Raw genomic sequence first — 22,638 nt, forward strand, 5'->3', positions numbered from 1 at the left:
TTGCAGCTGCTGAAAAGAGGACAAAATAACCATTTGAGTGTCTATGTGCATGTGCAAGAATATGTCTGTTTTTCTGTGTGTGTACTTCTGTTGTTAATGAACACCATTTCTGTGTCCTCGCCTCTCTGCAGGCAGAAACAGAGAGCACAATTAGCAAACCTCCTCACTGATAAAGCTATGTTGTGCAAACTAATAGATCATTACCTTTTCTTCAATTCTACAGTTTTAAATAGTTATTTCATTATTTTACAAAGTGCTTTATTCTTTTAAAATAAACACTACACTAACACTTCAACACTGAATGAGTAATAGCATCAAGGGTGCCAAAGTAGGGGGTCAAAGCCCCCGTCCCACATTGCAAACTTCTGCATACAGCGCCTCTTCATCCCATAAATCTTTTGTGTGTTATTTTATATCCACTACTGACACTACTAAGTATGACATCACTCCCTGCAGAAGTACCTCCACTTCAGAACTATTGAAGTTATTTTTATGTTGAGAGTCCGGTGCTCCACTCTCTCTCGGCTTTCGTTTGGGCATCCTTGACTTCATTCTCAGCTTTTCTTTTCAATTTCTCAATGGCGGTGAATGGGATTCATCATTATAAGAACAGGTAGGAACAATTCTGTGGTTTAAAAACATGTCTTGAATCTGACGTAGATATTTCTTAGGACCTTTCTCAAGAACAAATTAAGAACAAACTTAGGAAGATATTGGTGAATGAGGCCCATTGATTTTGTCAACTTTCTCTCTCTGAAATCAAGTCCCCATTGTTCCAAATACTAATAAGATAATTGTGATTGTCCATAGAAAATAATTTCTACAATTATGCTACAATTATCCTTGTAAAATACATTTATAGGAGGTATCTAGGGTTTATAGAGGGTATTGTTTCCCAACACAACACCTGACTTCTGGTACTGATAACACATCCTTTCTTCAGCATCTTGTTTTGAGGAACATAAACATTTTTTCTACAAACATGTTCTTTCAATTTTATAAAAGAGAACAAAATATATATTGAAACCCATGCAGTGGGAAAAGAATAAGAACAAAATTAATTTAAATGAGGAGCTATTTGATCAAAGAATAAGTCGACAGTCCTACAAATCTCACCAGACAAGTGGTAATTGAAGGTTGAGATTCAAAAGCCAGTCGTGGATTTCAAAGCTTACAGGTGTAGCACCATTAACTGGGGCTTTGTGAAGAGTAGAGTAGAGAGAGTAGTCACTGAGTCTTTGTACAACTGGGTTTCCAGCTGTGATTTAAACTCATATATCCATTTGAAGACCTGCAGACAGGGCATATAAAAACCTTGAAGCGATGCCAGTGAAAGCCCTGAAAAGTCATGTTTTCTGTTTAGCCCCTTGACCTCACAACTGCTGAGAGACCTTGCCGGAGTTCTTGAGATTGAGCTTTGGCTCTTAAAGGAACAGTGTGAAGCATTTAGGGGGCATCTATTGGCAGAAATGGGATAGGATATTAATAAGTATGTTTTATATAATAAGAAATGTACTATTATGTACACAAGTGGTGATTAAATAGGTGTATACTGTATAAATATATATATATAAAAAGCACCAATGACCAACAGTACCATAAGAAATAAAATATAATGTCTATTTACAAGTCAAGTGTTCAGGTTCAGGTTACAGTATAAATAATCTGTACTATTCATCAGCAAAACCTTGAGCCAAAATAAGTGTAATTTAGTCCCTACTTGAAGTTCTGATTAAAAGCTTTTCTGAGAATATTGCACAATGTGGAGCTGTGCCATTGATTTTTTTATGAAAGGAGGCAACACAATACAGTAATGAAGACGGGAATCAGAGAAAAGTAAGTCTGATTTTCCCTCTCTCACTGGGAGAAAGGAGTAATCTAATTTTGGCAAGATTCTTAAATTGACTGAAATAGCCATTTTTCAATTTTTGGTTGCTGAAAACTTGCATCAAAGACGACATCCAACTCTTCGATGTTGCCTTGACGTTAGCAGCTAAGAAGCTAAGAGACTGATGAATTTGTCATGAGACGCACCGAAGCAAACGCATTATTCCAAAGTCTGCGTCTCCTCTTCAGCTCTGCATCGGATGCTTTTATTTCTATGTCTCCCTGGGTATTAAAACAACGTCAGTTATATTGTGACAGCTTGTTTCTGTCAAAAGACTATTTGTCTGCTGCTTTCTGGAGGTTGAAAGGGACGACAAAATGTGAGTTTGTGCCAGGACATCCCCTCAGATTAAGCATCAGTCGTGTTTGCGGTAGAACTGGGCCGTCTCAAAAGGGGATATTTTGCACCTGCTGCTTCATATAACGTTACCGTTTTATAAAAGCTGATTGTCTGTGACACTGAATGAATGCCGGACGCTAACAGTGAGCGTGTGGGCTAATTTGATACGTCTCATTGGTAGGGAAAAAGATCCATTGTGGAAGTCCATTAACAAATGGCATTCACATCATTACTCATGTTGTATCATGGGAGCAGAGCTATGAAAAGTCAATAAGGGAGTGAGACAACTGGCTAATCATCTCCAAAGTGACTGCTTTACATAAACATTAGAGATGAGGTTGAGAGGAGGTTGTGCATCATTCAGAAACAAGGTAATTCTCCGACATGCTTGAACAAGTACACCCACTGACAAAACAAACATCACCAGGCTTCACTCTTATCTAAATGACAGTCACAAGTCCCTCTCAAAGTCACTTTTAAGGTAAAGTCCCAATCGGTCGAAGCGCTTTACAAATGGCTCCCCCCTTAACCATATTTAACAAACATCAACGACACAAGAGGCATCCTGGAGGGGCAAACAAGAGGAACGTGGCCATTAAAATGGCAAGCAGCTGCTCAGAGCGTCCCACAGGGCTGGCTTCACCTTGGTGGGGTGAGAATGATGTTGATGCTGTGTCTGTTTGATTCGGATGGAGTGGTAAAAAAAAAAAACTTGCGTATGTGAGATATCAGCGGTGTCTGCTAACTGTGCAATTACCTAACCAGGGAGACTTATAGTGATGGCTTCAGAGCATGATCAGAATACTGATGCGGAGCGCAGGCTGAAGTCGGAATTAAAGGATCATTTCGGTTTATTGCGACGTGTGTTAATTTTGTCGCTTCGGCAGTAAATGATTGAGATCTGGGAACATGTTTCAAGTCCGACTGGACAAGAAACAAGCAGACAGTTTGCAAACGAGCCAGATAAATACATAAAAACGATCCAAATGACTTCCATGCACTGAGATACAGACATTTAAACATGGGGAAAAGAGCACTAGAGTCTGATCTGTTGTCAGAACTAGCCTGTGTGAGCTGTCAAACTTGGAATTGGTGCATCTCTCCTTCATTTTAATGTAAAACTGAGAGTGAACACATATCGAGTTTATGTAATAATCCCTCGTTGCATAGGAAAACTGTGCGTCTGTAAACTGTGATAGTTGTTTACATCAAACAGTTACGACTAAGGTCGTGTTCAGACAGACAGCATCGATGCATCTCTGGTCTGAATGCCTGTTTCACTGGAGGTTTATTTAAAAGGTACAGCGTGTAACATGTAGCCACATGCTCCAAACAAATAGGAGGAAGCATTTCACCTCCAAGGTGTGAGAAAACAACCCACATCTTTGTCTCCATCACACCTTCGTCTATCCCAGCACCCAGGAGAACACCCCGCCAAAAGGAGAGCTTGCAGTGGCTATGGGAGACAGACCGGATTCTGCCAGCACAAAACCCCCACCATGCAAACCACCAATTTAAGCTAACTGCTAACTGAAGGTCCGTCTCCCGGAGCTGCGCTCACACTTGTCATTCTATGTCAAAGTATCAACACGTACACTGACACTGTATCTTCAACATGATCTCGGGGCAGATCTAGTGAGTACAATGTTATTATATATAAGAATGATGTGCCAAAGATACTATAATAAAAAAAAAAAAAAAAGGTTTCTAGCCAAATTATCCTAAAAATGATGATCCATTGGCGAGGATCACAGTCTCTGCATCCATTGTAAGAAGCAGCTAAAGAGCACCTAATGATACACTATACCCGAGTTAATACTGCGGGACAAGGCATGAGGAAGCAATTCTTCCTGGTAAAAATAGCCTAATATATGATCATTAAGGATTCTTCGGGTTATATTCAGTCTGTCTCCAGAGAATTGATTGATAGGTGGAGACAGCCAGGGTAAGAGGAAAACATAAAGCTGAGCTAAATTAGATTTAAAAAAAAAAAAAAAAAAAGGAATTCAATTTCAGCCCCCGACCAGAGAAGCCATTACTGCAAATCCTATAGACAGCCCTGAAAGCATGCAGGTTGGTCGAGCACCGGGTCTAGTAAAAATGACATCCTAACGAAGTCGAAATAATCAGCTGATGGATCTCTCACCCTCCTTCTTCCCCTTTCTCTCCTCCTTGTCAGCAGTGTCTAATGATACACTAAAAATACCTCGAGATCAAGGATGGTACTGTCAACAGAACGAAACGGAGGAGATGAAAGAGCGGACTGCTTTCTAATGACAAGTCTTGTTTCATGGAGGCTGCTCCTGCCTTATGGATTATTACAAAGCGCCTTTCTCTACGGCATCTCTCTTTTCTTCTTATATAACAGCCTTAGGTTAAGGGGATATTTGAAGTGAATCATAACCACAATTTAATGATAATGATCTCATGTAATTCAACCGCTCTGTTGCTCATAGAAACATGCTCCCCTGTTTGAGCTTCTGCTAAGAACACAACAGATGTTGCCTTCCAGATGTGTACAGTACCACAGTTTTGGATTTTCACCAAAGCTCACTCGAGCGCGATCGATTTGTTTACAACTTTTGGGGTTCACAGCGGCGACAAATCAGCCAAGCGAGAGACGTCTCATACTAAAACACACATGGGGATCTGTAGCTGAAACAAAACACTGAAATCACGCCGTAACCCAGCTCATCATCTGTGATCCAGAGGAATGCCAAAGTCCTGTCACTAATATAATAAATATGGGGGTTCAGCTTTCTAATTACAGCCAATAACAGAGGGGAAGGCTTTTGCAATTTCAGGATACGAGATTTAACAGCTGCGCCGCTTCTAAGAGCCGTCTCAGATGCCGTGATTGGAGGAGGCAGCCACATTGTGCACGAGAGAAGACAAAATCCACCTCATTAATCCTTCAGCTGTACAGATCCCTCACATCTCGGAGCTGTGATCATTCTATTCAATGCGGCGCCGAGACGTGTGAGGCTGCATCGAGTCGCTGTTTTACCTTGATATAAAATAAAGTATATAATTCTATCTCATTGGCTCCCTGCGGTGCTGTCGGTGTTTATACTGTCACAGCCCCGCTGTTAAAAACAACTTCTAAATTGGCTGTGATGAATTGCAACAATAGCAGCATCCACACACTGTCATTGATCACAGGAAAAAAAACAAAAAAAAAAAAAACAATGAGGGTTGAGGTTTCAGGTAATTGGGTAGCTATTGAAGCATATGGAATAAATCGTTTGTCAGACAGCAAGGACACACACACAGAGACACACACACACTCATGTACATACACACACACACAATGTACAGCAACTAAGGCTGTCAATGGATTAAAATATTTAATCGCGATTAATTGCATGATTGTCCATAGTTAATCAAGATTAATCACAAATTAATCGCACATTTTTTATCTGTTCATCTGTTGTACTCTTATCGACATGGGAGTGGGCAAATATGCTTGCTTTATGCAAATGTATGTATATGCTGCAGCCGCTAAATGGGCTGCAATGTAATCACTCAGGGCAACAGCTCACCGTCAATGTGCGTCCACTGAAAGTGCTTGTTTTTGCCACCGACAGGCTCAGATTGTTATTTTAAGTGTTTGACAACATTATGGAAAGGACCCTACAGAGAAATTAAATGTTTTTTCTTTACCTTTTGCTTGAGTCATTGTGTCATGTGACTTGTTGGCAGAAGACAACGGTGGAAACGTGAGTGAGAGGTGGAGAGAGGAGTGCTGCTGGTGTCAGAGTTTGTTGTGTGTTATTTTGACAATGTGGGAACGACGTGAGATTTAAGAACGAGACTTCTCCTTGAGAGTCTTTGGTTAGACACAATAGACCGGATATCTTCTGGGTCCTTTAAATAATGTTTTCAGACACTTATAATAACAATCAGTGGCACAAACAAGCTCTTCTAGTGGAGCGATTACATAGCAGACCATTTACTGGCTGCCATCTGCAGTGCTCTGGCTCAATACTGGGCCACTTAGACACAAAAACATGGGAAAAGATACCGGTTTAAAGTTACCAAAGCTACCCTTTAAGCAAATTTAAACAACCAGAAGGCAGAGAGACAAGAAACACTTCTTCTTTATGAAGTTGTTAGGCTAACACCTTGGCAAGATGGAAGTCCCATGGAGGCCAAGTATGTCCAATATTCCCTTCTCTTTCCTTTCCCACGATTGGGTCTTTTGTTCTTGCTATGCGTGAATACAAATATTTCAAAACAACCTTTTGATGCATGTGTTCAAATCCAATTCTTATTCAATAAACTGTGCAACAAACTCTTAAACTGAATAAGATTACTCACTGCTAATCCATTTGGCGTTGGGGTCATGAACCTTGAAGTCTTTTCTGAAGAGGTCTGCAACGGTCACCTTGCCCTTGTGAGCCAGGTGGTTATCCTCACCTGTAAAAGAAAGATACACAACATTAATATAAAGAAAACTCCTGGTATTATAATTGAATTACAGAAAAACGACTTAACATCTTACACTTGGAGGTTTTTCTCTCCATAACATCCTGGAGTGAGTAGGAGGGTAAAAATGCTTTATAAGCTTTATAAAACCTCCCATTGTAAAGTTATAAAACACAGCGACTTGACAATAATGCTTCTTAATATTTGAGGGAGGTTGTAGAGAAATATATTAAACAGGACATAAATAATCTTCAAGTCCATGTCTGTAAGGTCATGTTGGGACGGATGCTTCAAGTCCTCCTCAGTAACCGGTGTAAGCAAAGTGTGAAAATGCACCGTCCAATTTCAGTCTGGTTCTTAATCAGTTTCCTGTCAACCTCAATTTACCGCCACATGACATCACGTAGCAACTACAGTATACTGTGTGCGGCTTTTTCTCTTCTTTAAATCATGAATGTCATGCTGTACTGCAGTACAGACTGCTGTATCTGTGAAAGTTAAAGGGGACGTATCATGTCGTGTTTCAGGTTCATAATTGTATTTTGGGTTTCTACTAGAACATGTTTACCTGCTTTAATGTTCAAAAAACACATTATTTTCCTCATACTGTCTGTTTGAATATAACTGTATTCACCCTCGGTCTGAAACGCTCCGTTTTAGCGCCTGTCTCTTTAAGACCCCCCCCTGAAAAAAGCCCAGTCTGCTCTGATTGGCTTATGAGAAAAATATGGTGCAACTTTGCAAAGGCAATCTGTGGCACATTCCTTTCAAGCGACTCACAAGAGTGTACTCACTTGCTAACAGTATCTGCTCACTTGTCTTAAACCTCAGAATACCAACATCTGCCCTCCAATAGGCGATTTAGAGTCCCTTCATTTAAACGCAACAGCCTGAAAAATTGTTTTACACATCGGTCTATCCTGTTGCTAAACCAAAATCAGTGTGCTGCTAAATGAGATCTGAATCCAGAGGATATAATGTGATATGTTTAATCGTCATAACTGTTTGAATGTCTTTTTTACGTCTACAAAAGTGTCATACGTGTAACAGTATGTTTAACCTGTATGTAAATTTATTGAACAGAACTGCCTAAGGATGCAAAATACATTTCAGTGTAAACTGACAATATGACACTGATATCATATCGCATCGCACTGTACTGTATCGTATGGTATCATATCGTATCGTATTGCATTGTACCGTACCGTACCGTATTGCATCGCATCTCACCACACCGTATCGTACCGTACCGTGCCGTATCGTACCGTAACCACAAAGACGAGCTTCAAATGTTCCCTCAGCAAAAACTTAACTTTATCTTGCATTAGACTACAGTTCCTCAAAATTAGACCAAGAGTGTTAGTGTTAGAGTGATATATCATCAGAAATATCAGATTTGTTAGACAGTTGGACAGATCCGTATCCAGATGGAAAAAAGTGCAGATGTAGTTCTTTTTATTGTAAATATTTAAGCACGTGTCGGGGTTCAGAACAGAGTTATGGGTAATGAGAGTTTTCCAGAGGGTGGGTTATTCCACTATTAGATAGTTAGGCATGAGTAAACCGAAAGATGTAAAGGACACACCGTATATTATCAATGCGTGACATTTAAAACAGATTAAAAACAAACCGTATGAAGACAAGAAAAAAAGTAACAAAGATAGGAATGATTTTCTTTCTACTCCTTACAACAAAAGCAAAGAGAATATATAATGTCCTTCTTGACACATTTTGATCACCAACCGTGTCTTAACAACTTTTTCTTCTGCAGGCTGGAACGGTTCACCTTAAAAAGAATAAAGAGCGTAGCTGAGACGGGAAAAAAAACACGAGTAAAAGAACAAAGCGGAGCTTCGTCGTAACTCCCTCGGGCCTTTGATTAAGACGAACACGGCGTCTGATCATCGGACCAGACAAGCGTATTTAAAGCAGATGCCTCCTGCGATTCATTTCAGCTTAATTTCATCCATCAATGCTCATCACATCATCTCCTGCTACATAATATGACTCATTTCACCTCCATATATATGTGGTGGGAGGATAAAAAGCAAAAGACAGTAAATCAAGAGCTTCTTTGTATCGTCGGCCTGAAGTTTCATTCTGCTAAATTTCAGTTTAACATTGAATTAAAAATCTGGCCTCCTTCACAGGGACACTGTGACAGGACACGGCATTTAATGGACACATTGGTTGAGGATCAGAGCTGTGATATTTTAGCTACAGGACTGTTTTCCTAATGTTTAATCCCTCTGCTAAGCCTGCCAGTGTCCATGCTGCACCTGTCACGTTATAGATGAGGTAACCTTTTTTTTTTTGAGCTGCAACAGCATCAGAAATATTTGTTCATTTATTATATTGAATATCGAATGAAATAGAAAATGAAGTACTCTATTAGTACTCTATAAGTGCATTACTTTTCATATGTATAGCTTCTAAGTATGAGAACAACCTGAGTGCAACAGTTCCGTAAGATTTGCAGTCCATTTTATGGAGTAGGGCTAAAGGAAGAACTATTATCCAACATGTCATATCATACTCACATTTGTAAACCACTCTGAGACAGATAAGTCGCAATTATTGATCAAACTGGGGCTCAACATAAATAACGCATGTCGGACACGGACACATCGGACAGAGGGAGAAACAAACCTGAGTCATTAAGGGAGAAGTTTCCTATCTGCTATAGCACCAACGAACCACAAAGACGAGCTTCAAATGTTCCCTCAGCAAAAACTTAACTGTGACCACGTCCTCTAATTTTAATCTGACACATGCTTTGATCTTTGTGTCGCAGCTGTCGGAGAAATGTTTCCTTTAAGAGCAGACGGACGGAAGAAGGGGGAGGTTCAGACAGAGTCTGGCAACATAAAAATGACACTAAACATCTTGCTCTTGTCATGTTAACACCATCACATTACAAACTGTTAAAAAAAAAAAAAAAACTGTTTAATGTCAGCCTCTGGATCAATGTGAGATCTCATCAACTGGATGTGATCATAAGAGACTGAGATCTTACGTCGGTAAAATGAGAGCAAAGTTCACATTTCAGTGACGACCAAATGTCTCGAGAGAATCTAAACTATCAATAACAGATCATTGGGAATAAGTTCTATGATACGCACAGTCCTGAAACTTTGTATGCTTTTAAGCTTCAGGCATTTAACTGAATTATATTTGAATAGCAAGTAGGGCTGTAATTAAGAGTTCTTCAATTAACTTAATCAATCATTTAGTGAAGAAATCTAGTTCATCCTCGAGTCCAAGTGGACGTTTTTTGTCAAATTTGAATAAATTCCCTCAGGCGTTCTTGAGATATTGCGTTCACGAGAATCTGAAGTACATATTGGAGTTTTGAGCCGTTTATTCAAAGAGTGATTTTTTTAAGCTTTTCAGACTGTTTCTTTTCAATAGCTGAAGAAGCAAGGCGAGTTTATTCGCCTAGCACTTTTAATGTTAAGGGAATTGAAAGTGTGTTATATAAGACATAAAAAGGCATTATGACAAGATATAAAAGTAACTCAAGGCAACATAAAAAAGACTCATAAACAGTGTTGAAAACATAAACTTAAGCTAAATGGAATAAATCAGAGTAATGCCGGCACACACTACACGAGAATCAAGATGATTTTGGGCCTGATTTTTGAGTTTTTTGATGGTTCTAAAGATTATCTTGCCAGATATTCCGGTGGTGTGAGGTATGTTAAGAATGTTTTTTACATCCCCGATCAGCTCGGAAGTCTGTCCTGGCTGCACCGATCTCAAATTGCAAATATTAACCATGTTCAATATTTACAATCGGATGTCCCGTTGTGTGCGGGGGGAACCCAGAGGACAGCTGAAGAAGAATAGCCAATTGGGAACCAAACTGACTGAAGGAGGAAGAACAACAATAGTAATGGCAGCCGTGGCAAATGCCATCGCGAAGCATGAAGTAGTAGTAGGATAGACTCAGAACTGGAGGACCAACTTTTTTGATTTCCATTTTTTTTTTTCTTTATTCTTCGTCAATTTCTCAGTAGTGCAAAAACTAACATCTCTAATTCTTTCTGCCCGTCGTCCGTCATGTTTGTTTGCGCTAAAGTCGGGTTTGATCGCGAGAGATTTTGCGTGATTTCCGTGTGTGTCACATAGTGTGGGCCAAACTTAAAAGAAAAATAAATTATAACGCAAGAGTTAAAACTATACAGTATTTTGAAAACAGGAGCTTTTTTATACAAGATACTCTGGCCAGCATTATTAACATTACATTGTATTCCTTCTAAAACAATACAGCTATAACTACACCACATATTCTATGAGTGATGGTGATATGTTGTAAATCTAGTCCCCTATCCAACCAGTGCAAGTCAATGTGAGATCAGTGGTGTCTGAGAAAATATCTTTGACTCATGCATAAGTGAAGAAAACTTTTTAGACAAAATTCAGAGTTCCCTTTTTTAACTAATCAAAGTTTTAAATTGCAAGAACGCAACAATGACTTGCATCATTCTCCTGAACTTGTGCGTCAGCTGTGTGCGAACGGCGCGTGGCATATTGTGCCTAACAGATGGACAGGCACCGACTGATCCACAGTTCCTCCGCAATTTCATCATGAGGGACAAAAACACCTTTGAAGGCATCTGCTCGATGCCTCACTTGAGTTTAGAGTGTGATAATCAGAGTCGCCAGACTGTGACTATAGACTGCAGCGGAACTTAATAGTGCACTTAAGTTGCAACCTCCCGTCAGATGGCGATGCTTAGAGGGGATAAATTGTGATTTTATAATCAGTTATGATATCCAGATTTATGGATTGAACACAGAGGCAGTTGCCAGAAAAAATAAAGTCATTCAAACAGAGTTTACATTTAAAATGACATGTTCTATATATAGCACAATCCCCTTAAAGGCAAATCCATTTTCTGTAGTTAAGTATGTCTTTATCTCACCCTCACAGACTGCTGCGATCATAGGCAGAAACTTTGAATTAGTCTGACAAAAGCCAACTGTCGGCCCCGGCAGGGTCAGCTCACATGAGCAGTTTATATGCTAATGTGACGCGGCCTCTTTTCAGTACAATAGAGTTTTGATCGAACACTGAACCCGACAATTTAAAAGATAATTTGAGTGTGTGACGGAGTCAAATACAGTAAATCTGCAGTGCTGGCTACAAAAAGAAAAGGTGATCCTGTCTAATCATGTTGAGGTTTTGCAAGTATGGCATTCTAAAATTAGATATTTACCCCCTAAAAGAAGAACCACGTTACCTTTGAACTGGAGGCCAATGCAGAGCTAAGAGGAGAGTCAATATTGGACTAACATTTACGTTGTGGATGGAAACACGACTCTGGATGAATGCTAATGTTGCTTTGTGTCTGCTGGATGTTTAAATATGCAACTGTTTGCTAACAAGTTCGCCATGTCAACTTTATAAGATGATAATAACTCAGTAATGTAACGGTGTGTTTCTTTAAACTTTGTAAATATAAGAACAAGTTGTGATCCAAAGATCCACAATAATTTTCTCGTAAATCTACTTTTTCATGCTTGGTATCGTTGGAAACTAGAAATTCAGAGCATTCCAACGAACCATAAACGCACCTCGTATCAGAGACACAGCCACAGACACAGTGGTTGAAATGTAGCTGTCAAACTTCACACTTTACCATCACACTCTGTTCACATTGACACCAATCTATGTTATTAAAAATCAAATATCATACAAGATGAAATAAAGATTTCATCCTGAATTGAAAGTGAAAGTCTAGCAACACTAAAACAGAATATACATCCGTTACTGGTGATACAGTAAAAAAGCCAAATCCAGCAGAGTGGAGTAGAGATAACTCATTATGCAGTCGGTTGTACCATTGAGGATATTTTTTTGTGAATTTGGTGAGTTAAGCATCTTGGAGGGAGATTGCAAACTCATGCACGGTGGGTATTTTTTTGAGCGGATTCCAGCATTTCAGTGTGTTTAAATTTATTATTATATAAACTTATAAAATACTAAGTCAGCAACATAATAAATAAATTAAGGCTTTATGTCTTCCTGAAAATTGTATTCCTGGTGGTGTGGAGAAGAATTTGAAACAATATTTAGACTAGACAATTTACAGAAAGTGTAACTGAATGGTATAAATAGATATGAAAAATGCAAATAACTGGAAAACAATGTTTGGATCTTTTCTTGGTTTATGTGGGTGGTAAGCGGTGCATTGGAAAACTTTTTTTTATTCCTGAAATGGCTATACGACACTGTACGTTGGTGCAAAATTAATGGGATACAACAGAGTCAGAGACACGGCAGCATGCAGACGATCCAACACGTTCTCATCCCAACTCGTCACATACTGACGCTTTGTCAGACCCCTCTGCGTCACTTTTTGGTTGTAGTAAACACATGCTTAATGTTGTGAATTAAACAAAAACACTTGCTAAGGTTTAGGCAACAAAAGTACTTAGTTAAGTTTAGGAAAAAAACTACATGGTTAGACTTAAACTACTACGCTTGTACAGTGACAATGTGACTTGACGTGAACACGGGACATGAACGAACGGCTGATTGTAACATGAAAGTGAAACTTAACGCATGGGACACAAACAGTGGTCTCCTGGATGAAAGCCTTGTGTCGAGTGCCTTGTGCAAACGCCGTTGGCCGTGACAAAGCGTCTGTATTTGACGCTCTGGGAATGAGAGCGGGCTGGATGATCAGGAAAAAAATAAAAATGTTAGAATCATTATGCATACAGCCAGGGATATGGATAACTCCTACAGTATATTCTATGTCATATCTCAAATATGATCAAAACAAAGCTAAGAATAAAACCTTGGATACTAGTGAGCTTAGATGTACAACACATTGTTGAATGCCACTGAAGTAGCCATGAGAGTGATCGTCGGCTCCATGCAACAATCTCTGTTGCTGCTTGCATTCAGCTGCACCAAATGAATGTATTCTGATCCTCCCATAGTTTCAGCTAGCTGTCACTCTGTCAGTCAGCCTGACATCCCTCAGTCTGAGGAATACCCACATGCCAATTGTGAACATCTGACCTAGTTGCATTGATGTAGAGAACAGAGCAACCTCTTAGCAATATGGAGCTATCAGTTACAGCAGACACCGGTTGTCAGAGAAGGAAAAGGAGAGCGAAAGTCTACGTGTGTGTGAGTGCGTGTGTGTGTGTGAGAACAAAGTGGTTGTCAGGAGCAGTTAGAAACTGGATGGCCTGTCTGGCAGGGGAACATCCATCAACAGGCCCTCCTAACTGAGTGGAAACAACATGCTATCTCATAACTCCTCACATGAGCCGCACCGCTACAGTTTGCAGTTCGAGGTGCCCTTGTTCCCAAAATGTTTCTCCTTGATGTGTAATTACAGCAAAGTAAGTTGTTCTGAATGACCGCTGGATTTAGCATTTTAAGTAGGAAAATCCTCCGCAAGGCACAAAACATTAGCGATGTACCTGCTGGGCCCATTTGCAGTGCAAAAAAAATGCACAATTTCCCAAAAGAAATGTCTGTAATCAAGCCCTTAATGTCCTATTTTCTTAAAAGTAGTGGAAAAAAATCTGCTTCCTCAAAAGATTATTTTAAATCAAGCTTATTTTTCTTGATTCTGGCTCAATTACAGTACCGGCCTTTAATGCTTGTTTAAAGATCTAAAATATTCTTAAACAAGATATTTTCCTGGCAGATGGCAGATTCTTTTCACTTAAAAAAGTGGAGTCTTAAATCACAGACACAACTGCCTTAGTGAGATGGTGGCCAACCAGTCTTTGACTGATTTACAGCAACTACTAAAAAATCAGCAGTAAGCATACTGTATAGTTGTGTGTTATCAGTACCTGAGAATCAAGGTCCTCTTTTTCCCACTATTTTGTTCACAATCACACAGGGAGGAATTCATTTTAAGAGGCAGAGATAGCAATTTCTGCCCAGACAGGAGCCTGAATAGACCGCGTAGAATACAATACAGCAGCCTGCATCTTTGGAGATCATCATCAGCAGCGTGTGAAATACAATACTCTTTTCAGTGGTTTCCCGTAATTTGAATACACGCTTTAGAGAAACCTCGTCACTGTTCTTTCTCCGCACACACTGTTTCTCGACAGGAACAAAAAAATGTTTAATGAGGCTCCCTCCATGTGAGCATACAAATACTAGGGACATTTACTCAGTCTTTAAGAACACCACAAGAACAATCCAATATGTATTATGAACTAAATTATTAAATCTGAACCACTCACAACTGAGATGTGGATTTTAGAAAAAGGTGCTGCAGCTCAAAAAGGGAAAATATTCCAAATAGCTGCCCAAAAACTACGCTCATATGTGATTTTTAATCAACTAATTCCCAAATCATGGGCATTAATATGCTACTATAACAGCCTCCACTCCTCTTGGAAGGATTTCCACACGATTGTGCCACCTGGATGAAGGTATTTGCCTCCTTTCAGCCACAAGAGCATCAGTGAGCCCAATGATATTGTGCGATAAGGCCTGGCTCACAGTCAGCGTTCCAGTTCATCCCAAAGGTGCTGGATGGGGTTGAGGTCGGGGCTTTGTGTTCTTTGTGGGCCTGACTTTGTGCACAGGGGCATAGACCTACATACATTAACTGTTGCAACAAAGTTGGGAGCACACTAGAGTACAAAAGGCCAAACCAGGAGAACAGCCCCAGACTGACAGTACACAAAAATGTATGTGGACCGGAGCGTCCTGGTTGAAAATCCTAAATATCAAATGGTAAGTTCACACAATCAACAAACTTCAAGTCTCAGAAAAAAGAGTATAACGAGTTGCAAGTCTGAAATGTTTTGAGTTAGGATTTGTTGGTTATATTATGTGCTGAACGTCCCAGATTAAAGATATATAACAGCACATTCAACCCCTTACCACTGTGCCCTCTTTTTTAGAGGGGTAGGGATGAGGACTGATGATGTTAGGGAGTAGATAAATAGTCAACAGTATGTCACATAGAAGTGGTGTACATCATCTAAAGGCTGGGAACCTGAATACTAATTTGAGATGCAGCTTTCATAAATAAGAAATAAAAATAAATTAATAAATAACTTGATTAATTAAAATAAAGTGTGAAAGTATATAAGGTAACATTATGATGGAAGTACATGAAGGTCATTCCCATGCTCTTTTATCTTCTGTTGTGTAAACTGCTCAGAAACCCCCTTATTGTCAATCTACCTAGGAAAGCCATCCATCCTCTGAATGCTCTAGGTCTCTAGTTTGTGGCTGTAAAGTCTCATGCGGCTGTGATTATCCTAGAAGTCACAACCGGCCATTTTATACAGTGAAGTCAAAATTCAAAAAATGGTCTCACTATATCAAAATAGCTACTACGGGGACCAACACATGAATACAAATGGGCTCACTGGATCCACAGGAGTCTCAGCTTTATAGAGATACTAAATTCATATAATTGCAAGACTGTTTAGGGACCCCCAGTATGAAGAAATATTCAAACACACCATGTTAGAATAGGCGGAAATAATAATTGCCCCAAACTGTGAGTGTTTATCATAAAGTGGGCATGTCTGTAAAGGAGAGACAGGTGGGTACCCATAGAACCCATTTTCATTCACATATCTTTGAAAATTGCCATGACAGTTTTTTCCCCGCCAAAATTTAGCCTAACTTTGGATCATTATTTGTCCGTCCCGACAAGCTAGCATGACATGTTACTAATGGATTCCTTAAACTTTTCTAATTTCATATGTTACCAGTATCTTCACTCTAGCTTGAAAACTGAGTCTGCGACAACCTCTGAAAGACAGAATAGCAGGCGGGCCGGCCAGCGAGACGTCTGATTAAGGGGTTAAGGGTAAGCTTTTCCTGTAACTAAAATATATTTGACTCTGTAGAATCCAGGGATTCAATTAACACTTCTTGAATACAGCAACCCCAAGAAGAAGAAAAATAAACTGACTTTGCTGAAAAACAAACCACTGTCCTTGAGGAGCTGCATTACCCAGAGGCTCATCTCAGTTGGTCAGGATACCCAATTAATCCACACCAACTTTCAAAAACCGCATCTGATGAGGCCAAAGCGTATTCTAATATCCCCAAAGCCTTTAAAACACTAACTATCCTCTTCAAACAGCCCTTTAATGGCCAGTCAGCTGGAGGCCTCCCAGTTGCTGCATGGAACCCGGGTTCATGTCGAGACTTGGAGCGGAACAGCAGTTCTGCTTGAGCACACCAGAGTCGCACGCAGGGAGGGGATGGATTAGGGGCGAGGTTACAAGCTGGAGACACCACCTGCCCGGCCTCCGCTTTCTGCCCCGACTCCCGCTGGGGCCCGCCTTGTTTGGAAGCGGCACATTAAACCGCTCTGGTTCATCCGAGTCCAAAAACAAACGCCCCGGGACAGGAACAGGTCACAGCCAGGAGGTGACGCCGCATTTTAGGCCTCGCTGCTTTGACACCTGCCGCTGCGCTGAGGTCTACTCTGGCAATATTTCTGCTCCGACACCTGTCTGGATTTCTACGGATTATGTAGAAAAAACACTGACTTTAATGTATAATAGCAGACCGTGCTTCCCCACCACGCACTCCTCGACATCCTCAGAAACATTAACTGAGACAGAAAATCATAAACAAGGACACAGTGATTACTGTCTTTGTGACTGAATTATAGAGCACACACATTGGCAGTTGTATTGACTGATTTGGCTCTGGCAGCACATAAAACCATATCAAGGAGCTTTATGAGGCTGGATACAAACAGATGGCCTATTGATTAAAGTTTCATGTAAATGTGCAAACGGAGGACCTGAAGGTCACTCTGAAGGGAAACTCAGATGCCTTAAAATAACTTTGGAAATCGTAGAACTCCAAAATGTGTGTGTTTGTGTGTGTGTAGGGAAAAGAGCACTACTGTAAATAAAGGAGACAGATTGCGTTTCTGAGGAAAGCTGACTTCAATGAGGTTTGCTGACCTTCACTAAATGTGTCTCTTATAGCAAGAAAAAGAGCGCCCATGTGGAAGATAACTGTGACATTACAGCGGGTGACCACACACGCAAGGACAGCGATACTGACATGCACACGTTATTGTTTGCATTGTTCCTGGGGAGATAGATTGCGGAACCTAATGGGCATGTCCGTGCATAATAATAGCTTGTGTACACAGAGCGATGTGCGGTGTGTGGTGTCGTGACCCCCCCCACTCCCTCCCTCCCCGTCCTGCGCCGTGTACCTGGTGTCAACAGGATGACGGAGGTGACGATCAGCGAGCAGATGACCAGAATGACAAGGAGGGCGATCGCTATTCCCTTCCAGTTCCTCTGCGGAGGGTTACTGCCCACCAGCTCCTGCAGAGAGACACACAGAGAGAGGAGGGGGGAAAAGGACATGGTCAGAAACAGTAACTAGCGTGGGAGCAAATCAGAGGACGACTTACGGAGGATGAGGATGAAATGAAAGACTGATTGGAGAGAACAATATGTGGGACGTGAGAAAGAAGCAAATAAAGAGAGAGATATCTAAAGAAACTTAAGAAGAGAGAAATAATCAGAGGTAGTATAAATGGCAAACTCATGAAAAGGAACAACAGGGGCGTCAGTCAAGGGCGAACGTGAGTCAGTCGCAGCATCTCGGTTCTCAAGGAGACACGCTAGCAGCAGCAGCAGCAGCAGCAGCAGCAGGAGGAGGAAGAGGAGGAGGAGGAGGAGGAGGGGGGGATCCTTAATGAGCCGAGCATCAGCGGCCATCACCCCCAAACGAATGTGACAGATAAAAATGGAGCCCACGACACGTCGGTGAATTGCATGCTTGACAAAAGCTCGGCAGCAGCACAGAGAGAGAAAGGTCGGGACAACGAGTCGGAGTTATGAGCAACCTTGAGGGGATTTTTCTTTGTGTTTGTTTGTCTAACCGACAAATCCAGAAACAAATGAACTTATTGCAGTTTAATGCTGTTATTAAGTGAAAACTGAATTTGAAAGAATGAATGTGGCACTAGACAAAGCGTCACCGTAGGATATGAAATAAAAACAATAGGGGGAAAGCAGCTTTAGGCTCCTTGTTCAGGCACAAATCGAATAAAGTGCAGGCGAAATGTATTTGACACGCGGCGATGTGCAGCAGGTGGCTCGGTTCGGCGAAAAGTTAAACGAGCTCAAAAGTTTTCACCATATATTACGGTAACAATTCCAGACAGTCCAGTCAGCAGCTATACGGACGACTCTGGATGTCCTCCAAACTTCCAGTCCAGAGCGTCTTAGCAACTAAAGCACCCAGAGGTAAAAAAAAAAAAAAAAAAAATGGCTCAGTGTTTGACAAAGCATCCCTGAAAGTTTCCCACCTCAGCCCTCAGCCTCGGTCTGGCTCGCACACAGATGAACCGGCGCCAAAACCACAACCAAGGGGGACTCTGCAGAAAGAGTCCAGTGCCCAAACTATTAGTGGAGGATTAATAACTTCTTAATTAGTTTATAGAGGGATAAAAGAGTGAAGCAGAACATGTGCTTCGGGGACCTGTGGCTGGAGCGTTAATGAAAACACGCTAAGGCTTTAATGAAGCTGAATGGCCGAGCTGTGAAGCAAACCTTTTAACTGACCTCGTTCCCACCTTAATTGAAAGGAGCCTAAGACATCATTAGCCTGCAGATAAGAGCAATCGGGGCTATTTACCAGACTGCCCATTACCCATATTCATTACAACTGTTAGTTATAGCCTGTTGCGGTCCCAGGGCTCTGTCAGGGCTGGTGTGTGTTGGGTTGTGTTGTGTGTTGTTTTTCAATTAGGGATGCCCCCTCTTGGTTGATTCGCCAACTAATTAGTCGTTTAGGTCTTAGTCAACTACGGGTTTTTTAGTCGATTTAGTCATTTTCTATGCTTTTCCATGCTGAATGACTGTAAAACTCAGTTTTTCAGATCTGTCGATTAAATCAACTAATCGATTAATCAACTAATAATTTCTTTGGTCAGGAGGGACAGCCCTACTTTCTGTGTTGCTGGTTCATGGTTGGTTGGAGCCGAAGGACATCATGGAATTGAACGCAGCTGGCCAGTGTCTCCAGCCTATAAGACCCGCCCCATAGTGGGAGCCTGGAACCACCTTGTTGGACTTTTGATTTGCTGTAGTATTACCTTAGTTAACCTGGCACTATATTTCTCTGCTAGTTTCATTTGAAAATATTTAATCACAATTAATCACACATTTTTTATCAGTTCAAAATGTACCTTAAAGGGAGATTTGTCAAGTATTTAATACTCTTATCAACATGGGAGTGGGCAAATATGCTGCTTTATGCAAATGTATGTATATATGTATTATTGTAAATCAATTAACAACACAAAACAATGACAGATATTGTCCAGTAACCCTCACAGGTACTGCATTTAGCATACAAAATATGCTCAAGCTCAAGCCCAACAGGCAACAATATCTGTCATAAAGTGGGCGTGTCTGTAAAGGGGAAACTTGTGGGTACCCATAGAACATATTTTCATATAGATTGAGGTCAGAGGTCAAGGGACCCCTTTGAAAATGGCCATGCCAGTTTTTCATCGCCAAAATTTAGCTTAAGTTTGGAGCGTTATTTAACCTCCTTCGTAACAAGTAGGCTAGTATGACATGGTTGGTACCAATGGATTCCTTAGGTTTACTAGTTTCATATTATGCCAGTATCTTCACTCTAGCTTTAAAATTGAGCCCGCTACAACCTAAAAACTAATTACTAACTAATTTAATCTTAAATACAATTCCTTTTTTTTTGTTAATCCCTCATGTGCGCTTCCCTTATTTGCTGTGGTCTAAAGCCGGACCATAACAAGCTATACTGCAGAGTTGTGACAGCCACAATGCATAACACAGTGAACAGGACAAAGTTTAACATACTGCTTTACATGTAATATGTCTATTCGGTTTGTGAGCTAAGCAGTGCAGATGACAGATGATTTGCTCTCAGTGAGAAGGATTCAATAAGCTTATGACACAGATTGGAGAGGGTAAACATGACAGGGTTGTTCCAGAAGTTATTCCTCTGCTTTAAGTTCCCATCTGGAAGTTTTCTTTTAATGATATCCTCAATGTTCTTCAGCAGAGAAAAAAGTCCGCTGCTCCAGACAAATAAGCCGGTTAGAGGTGGAAATTAGAGTCGTAGCAAATTTAGAATGTGTAACTGTGAACAAAAAAGACATTTCCATAGTTACTGAATTCATCACACATTGACTAACATGATTTATTACTGCTGAATGTAATATGTGGTTTCTACAAAGCCATTAGCAGGGAACGCCACAGAACTTTAAACTCAGTGATTGGATGTTTCTTAATAAAAATACTTCTTGGGAGTTGACTTCTGTCCTTTGTCCAATTTGATGTGCACAGCCTTGTGCCTTTAACTTTTTTTTACAATCAAGAACCAGATATTTCTATCACAGTTACTCATCTTTTGTGCCCAATGATTCAACAAGAATTTCATGACCAATAAATCCCTGTAATTACTCCAAGCCTCAGCCATCTCACATTGTCTAGTCTAAAGACAGATACTAACTTGAAACCAATCACAAACGTTACAGAGAACCACCAACTCTTGTAAAATAAAATAATGGGCTCCGTTTGAGTGACAGCGAAAGGAGCTTTAACCTCCAGTTCATTAAAACTCAACTCAACTCAATAAATCAACTTTCTTATGGGTCCAAATTCAAACGGAGGAACGGCTGATTAGACAGTGATCAGGGCCGATTACTGCAAAATGATCAGATCCATAAACATAAACAACAAATGCCCAGTTATGAGTTTAGTTTAGGGAATCACCGATCCGATACTGATATCAGATATCGGGCCGATACTGACTCAGATAGCTTGATCGGGTATTGATGACAATGGGGCCGATCTATTCAGTTCAATTCTATGTCTACGTCTGATTACACATGCACATATTATGGAGATATGGAGGTGTTTTACGCTTGCTACGCCAACGACTTCTACGGCTACTTGCAATATCTGCAAAACCAATGTTTCAAGGGGTGGCAGTAGCATTGGAAAATGTAACACAACCAACATAATCAAGCACCTCCAGAAGCATCATGCCGAAAGAATTTCAACCAATCAAAAACAAAGGATGAGTCCAAGAAACAGTTTTACTTTGCCGGATGCATTACAAAGACGAAAGAAACGTCCCAGTGATTGTGTGAAAGCATCACAAACAGTAGATATACATTACAATTTGTTTTACAAAGTTAGGAAAGCATAATGTTTAAGTCAAGCCTGATGTTTATGCGCTGGTATCGGATCGGTACTCGGTATCGGCCGATACCCAAAGGTATCGGTATTGGGACTGAAAAAGTGGGATCAGTACATCCCTATTTGAGTTGTTTCTATTGAGCGGGGATCATTTCAGAGATCAACTGATAAAACACAATGTTGTGGGTGATGAGCCGACAGTCTACAATGTGGTTTATTTCCTATCAGTCTGTGCTGAGCCATCTCTCTGGAACAATCGTTATGTTTTTCTGCAGAACTCAAAATCCTACTGGAGATTTTATGAGATTGGCGTGGAGCCCACTGCAGCTTGTTGTGGGCGATGCAGTCTGTGACTGAGTGGGATTTACATTGGAAATTGGAGAAAAACTGGCTCTATGGAGAGCAACTACTTGCGTGCAATATTGTGATGTAAAGCATGACAGAGTGCTCAATGTGTGTAATGCACAATAAATGAGTTTAAGAAATCCCCACACAGTGCTGAGCAAGGACTGTTTATTATGTGTTCTATAACGCAATTGAAAGCTGGGCATGATTCCATCACGGCGTCTTAAATTTACCAATCTTATCTGTGTGTGTGTATGTGTGTGCATGTTCCTAAATGCTGACTGGAGGGCATCCTAACTGAAGCCGGATGTACTTCAGCATGACGCACGCCGTGTAGCAAAAACGATTTGGTAAAAGGTAAAGTGCTCATTTTAAATGTTCGTGCAATTTTGTTCCATTATGTGTTATACAAGAATGAACGCAGCTGCTCAGTGGAGCATCAGATC

At 40.6% G+C, this 22,638-nt stretch overlaps 1 protein-coding gene across 4 annotated transcripts in view; it reads right to left on the minus strand.

The window, feature by feature from the left end:
* LOC119480558 (dipeptidyl aminopeptidase-like protein 6) overlaps positions 1 to 22,638 on the minus strand; it is a 239,993-nt gene that overhangs the window by 49,384 nt on the left and 167,971 nt on the right. For all 4 annotated transcript variants that reach the window (XM_037756936.1, XM_037756937.1, XM_037756939.1 and 1 more), the window contains 2 exons: positions 17,854 to 17,968; positions 6,548 to 6,646 (listed from right to left, as the gene is read on the minus strand). In XM_037756936.1, the coding sequence (XP_037612864.1) occupies positions 6,548 to 6,646; positions 17,854 to 17,968 (214 nt within the window). The remainder of the gene's footprint in view (positions 1 to 6,547; positions 6,647 to 17,853; positions 17,969 to 22,638) is intronic.

Source organism: Sebastes umbrosus, chromosome 21, assembly GCF_015220745.1.
Source record: "Sebastes umbrosus isolate fSebUmb1 chromosome 21, fSebUmb1.pri, whole genome shotgun sequence".
In the NCBI taxonomy this organism is placed as follows: domain Eukaryota; kingdom Metazoa; phylum Chordata; class Actinopteri; order Perciformes; family Sebastidae; genus Sebastes; species Sebastes umbrosus.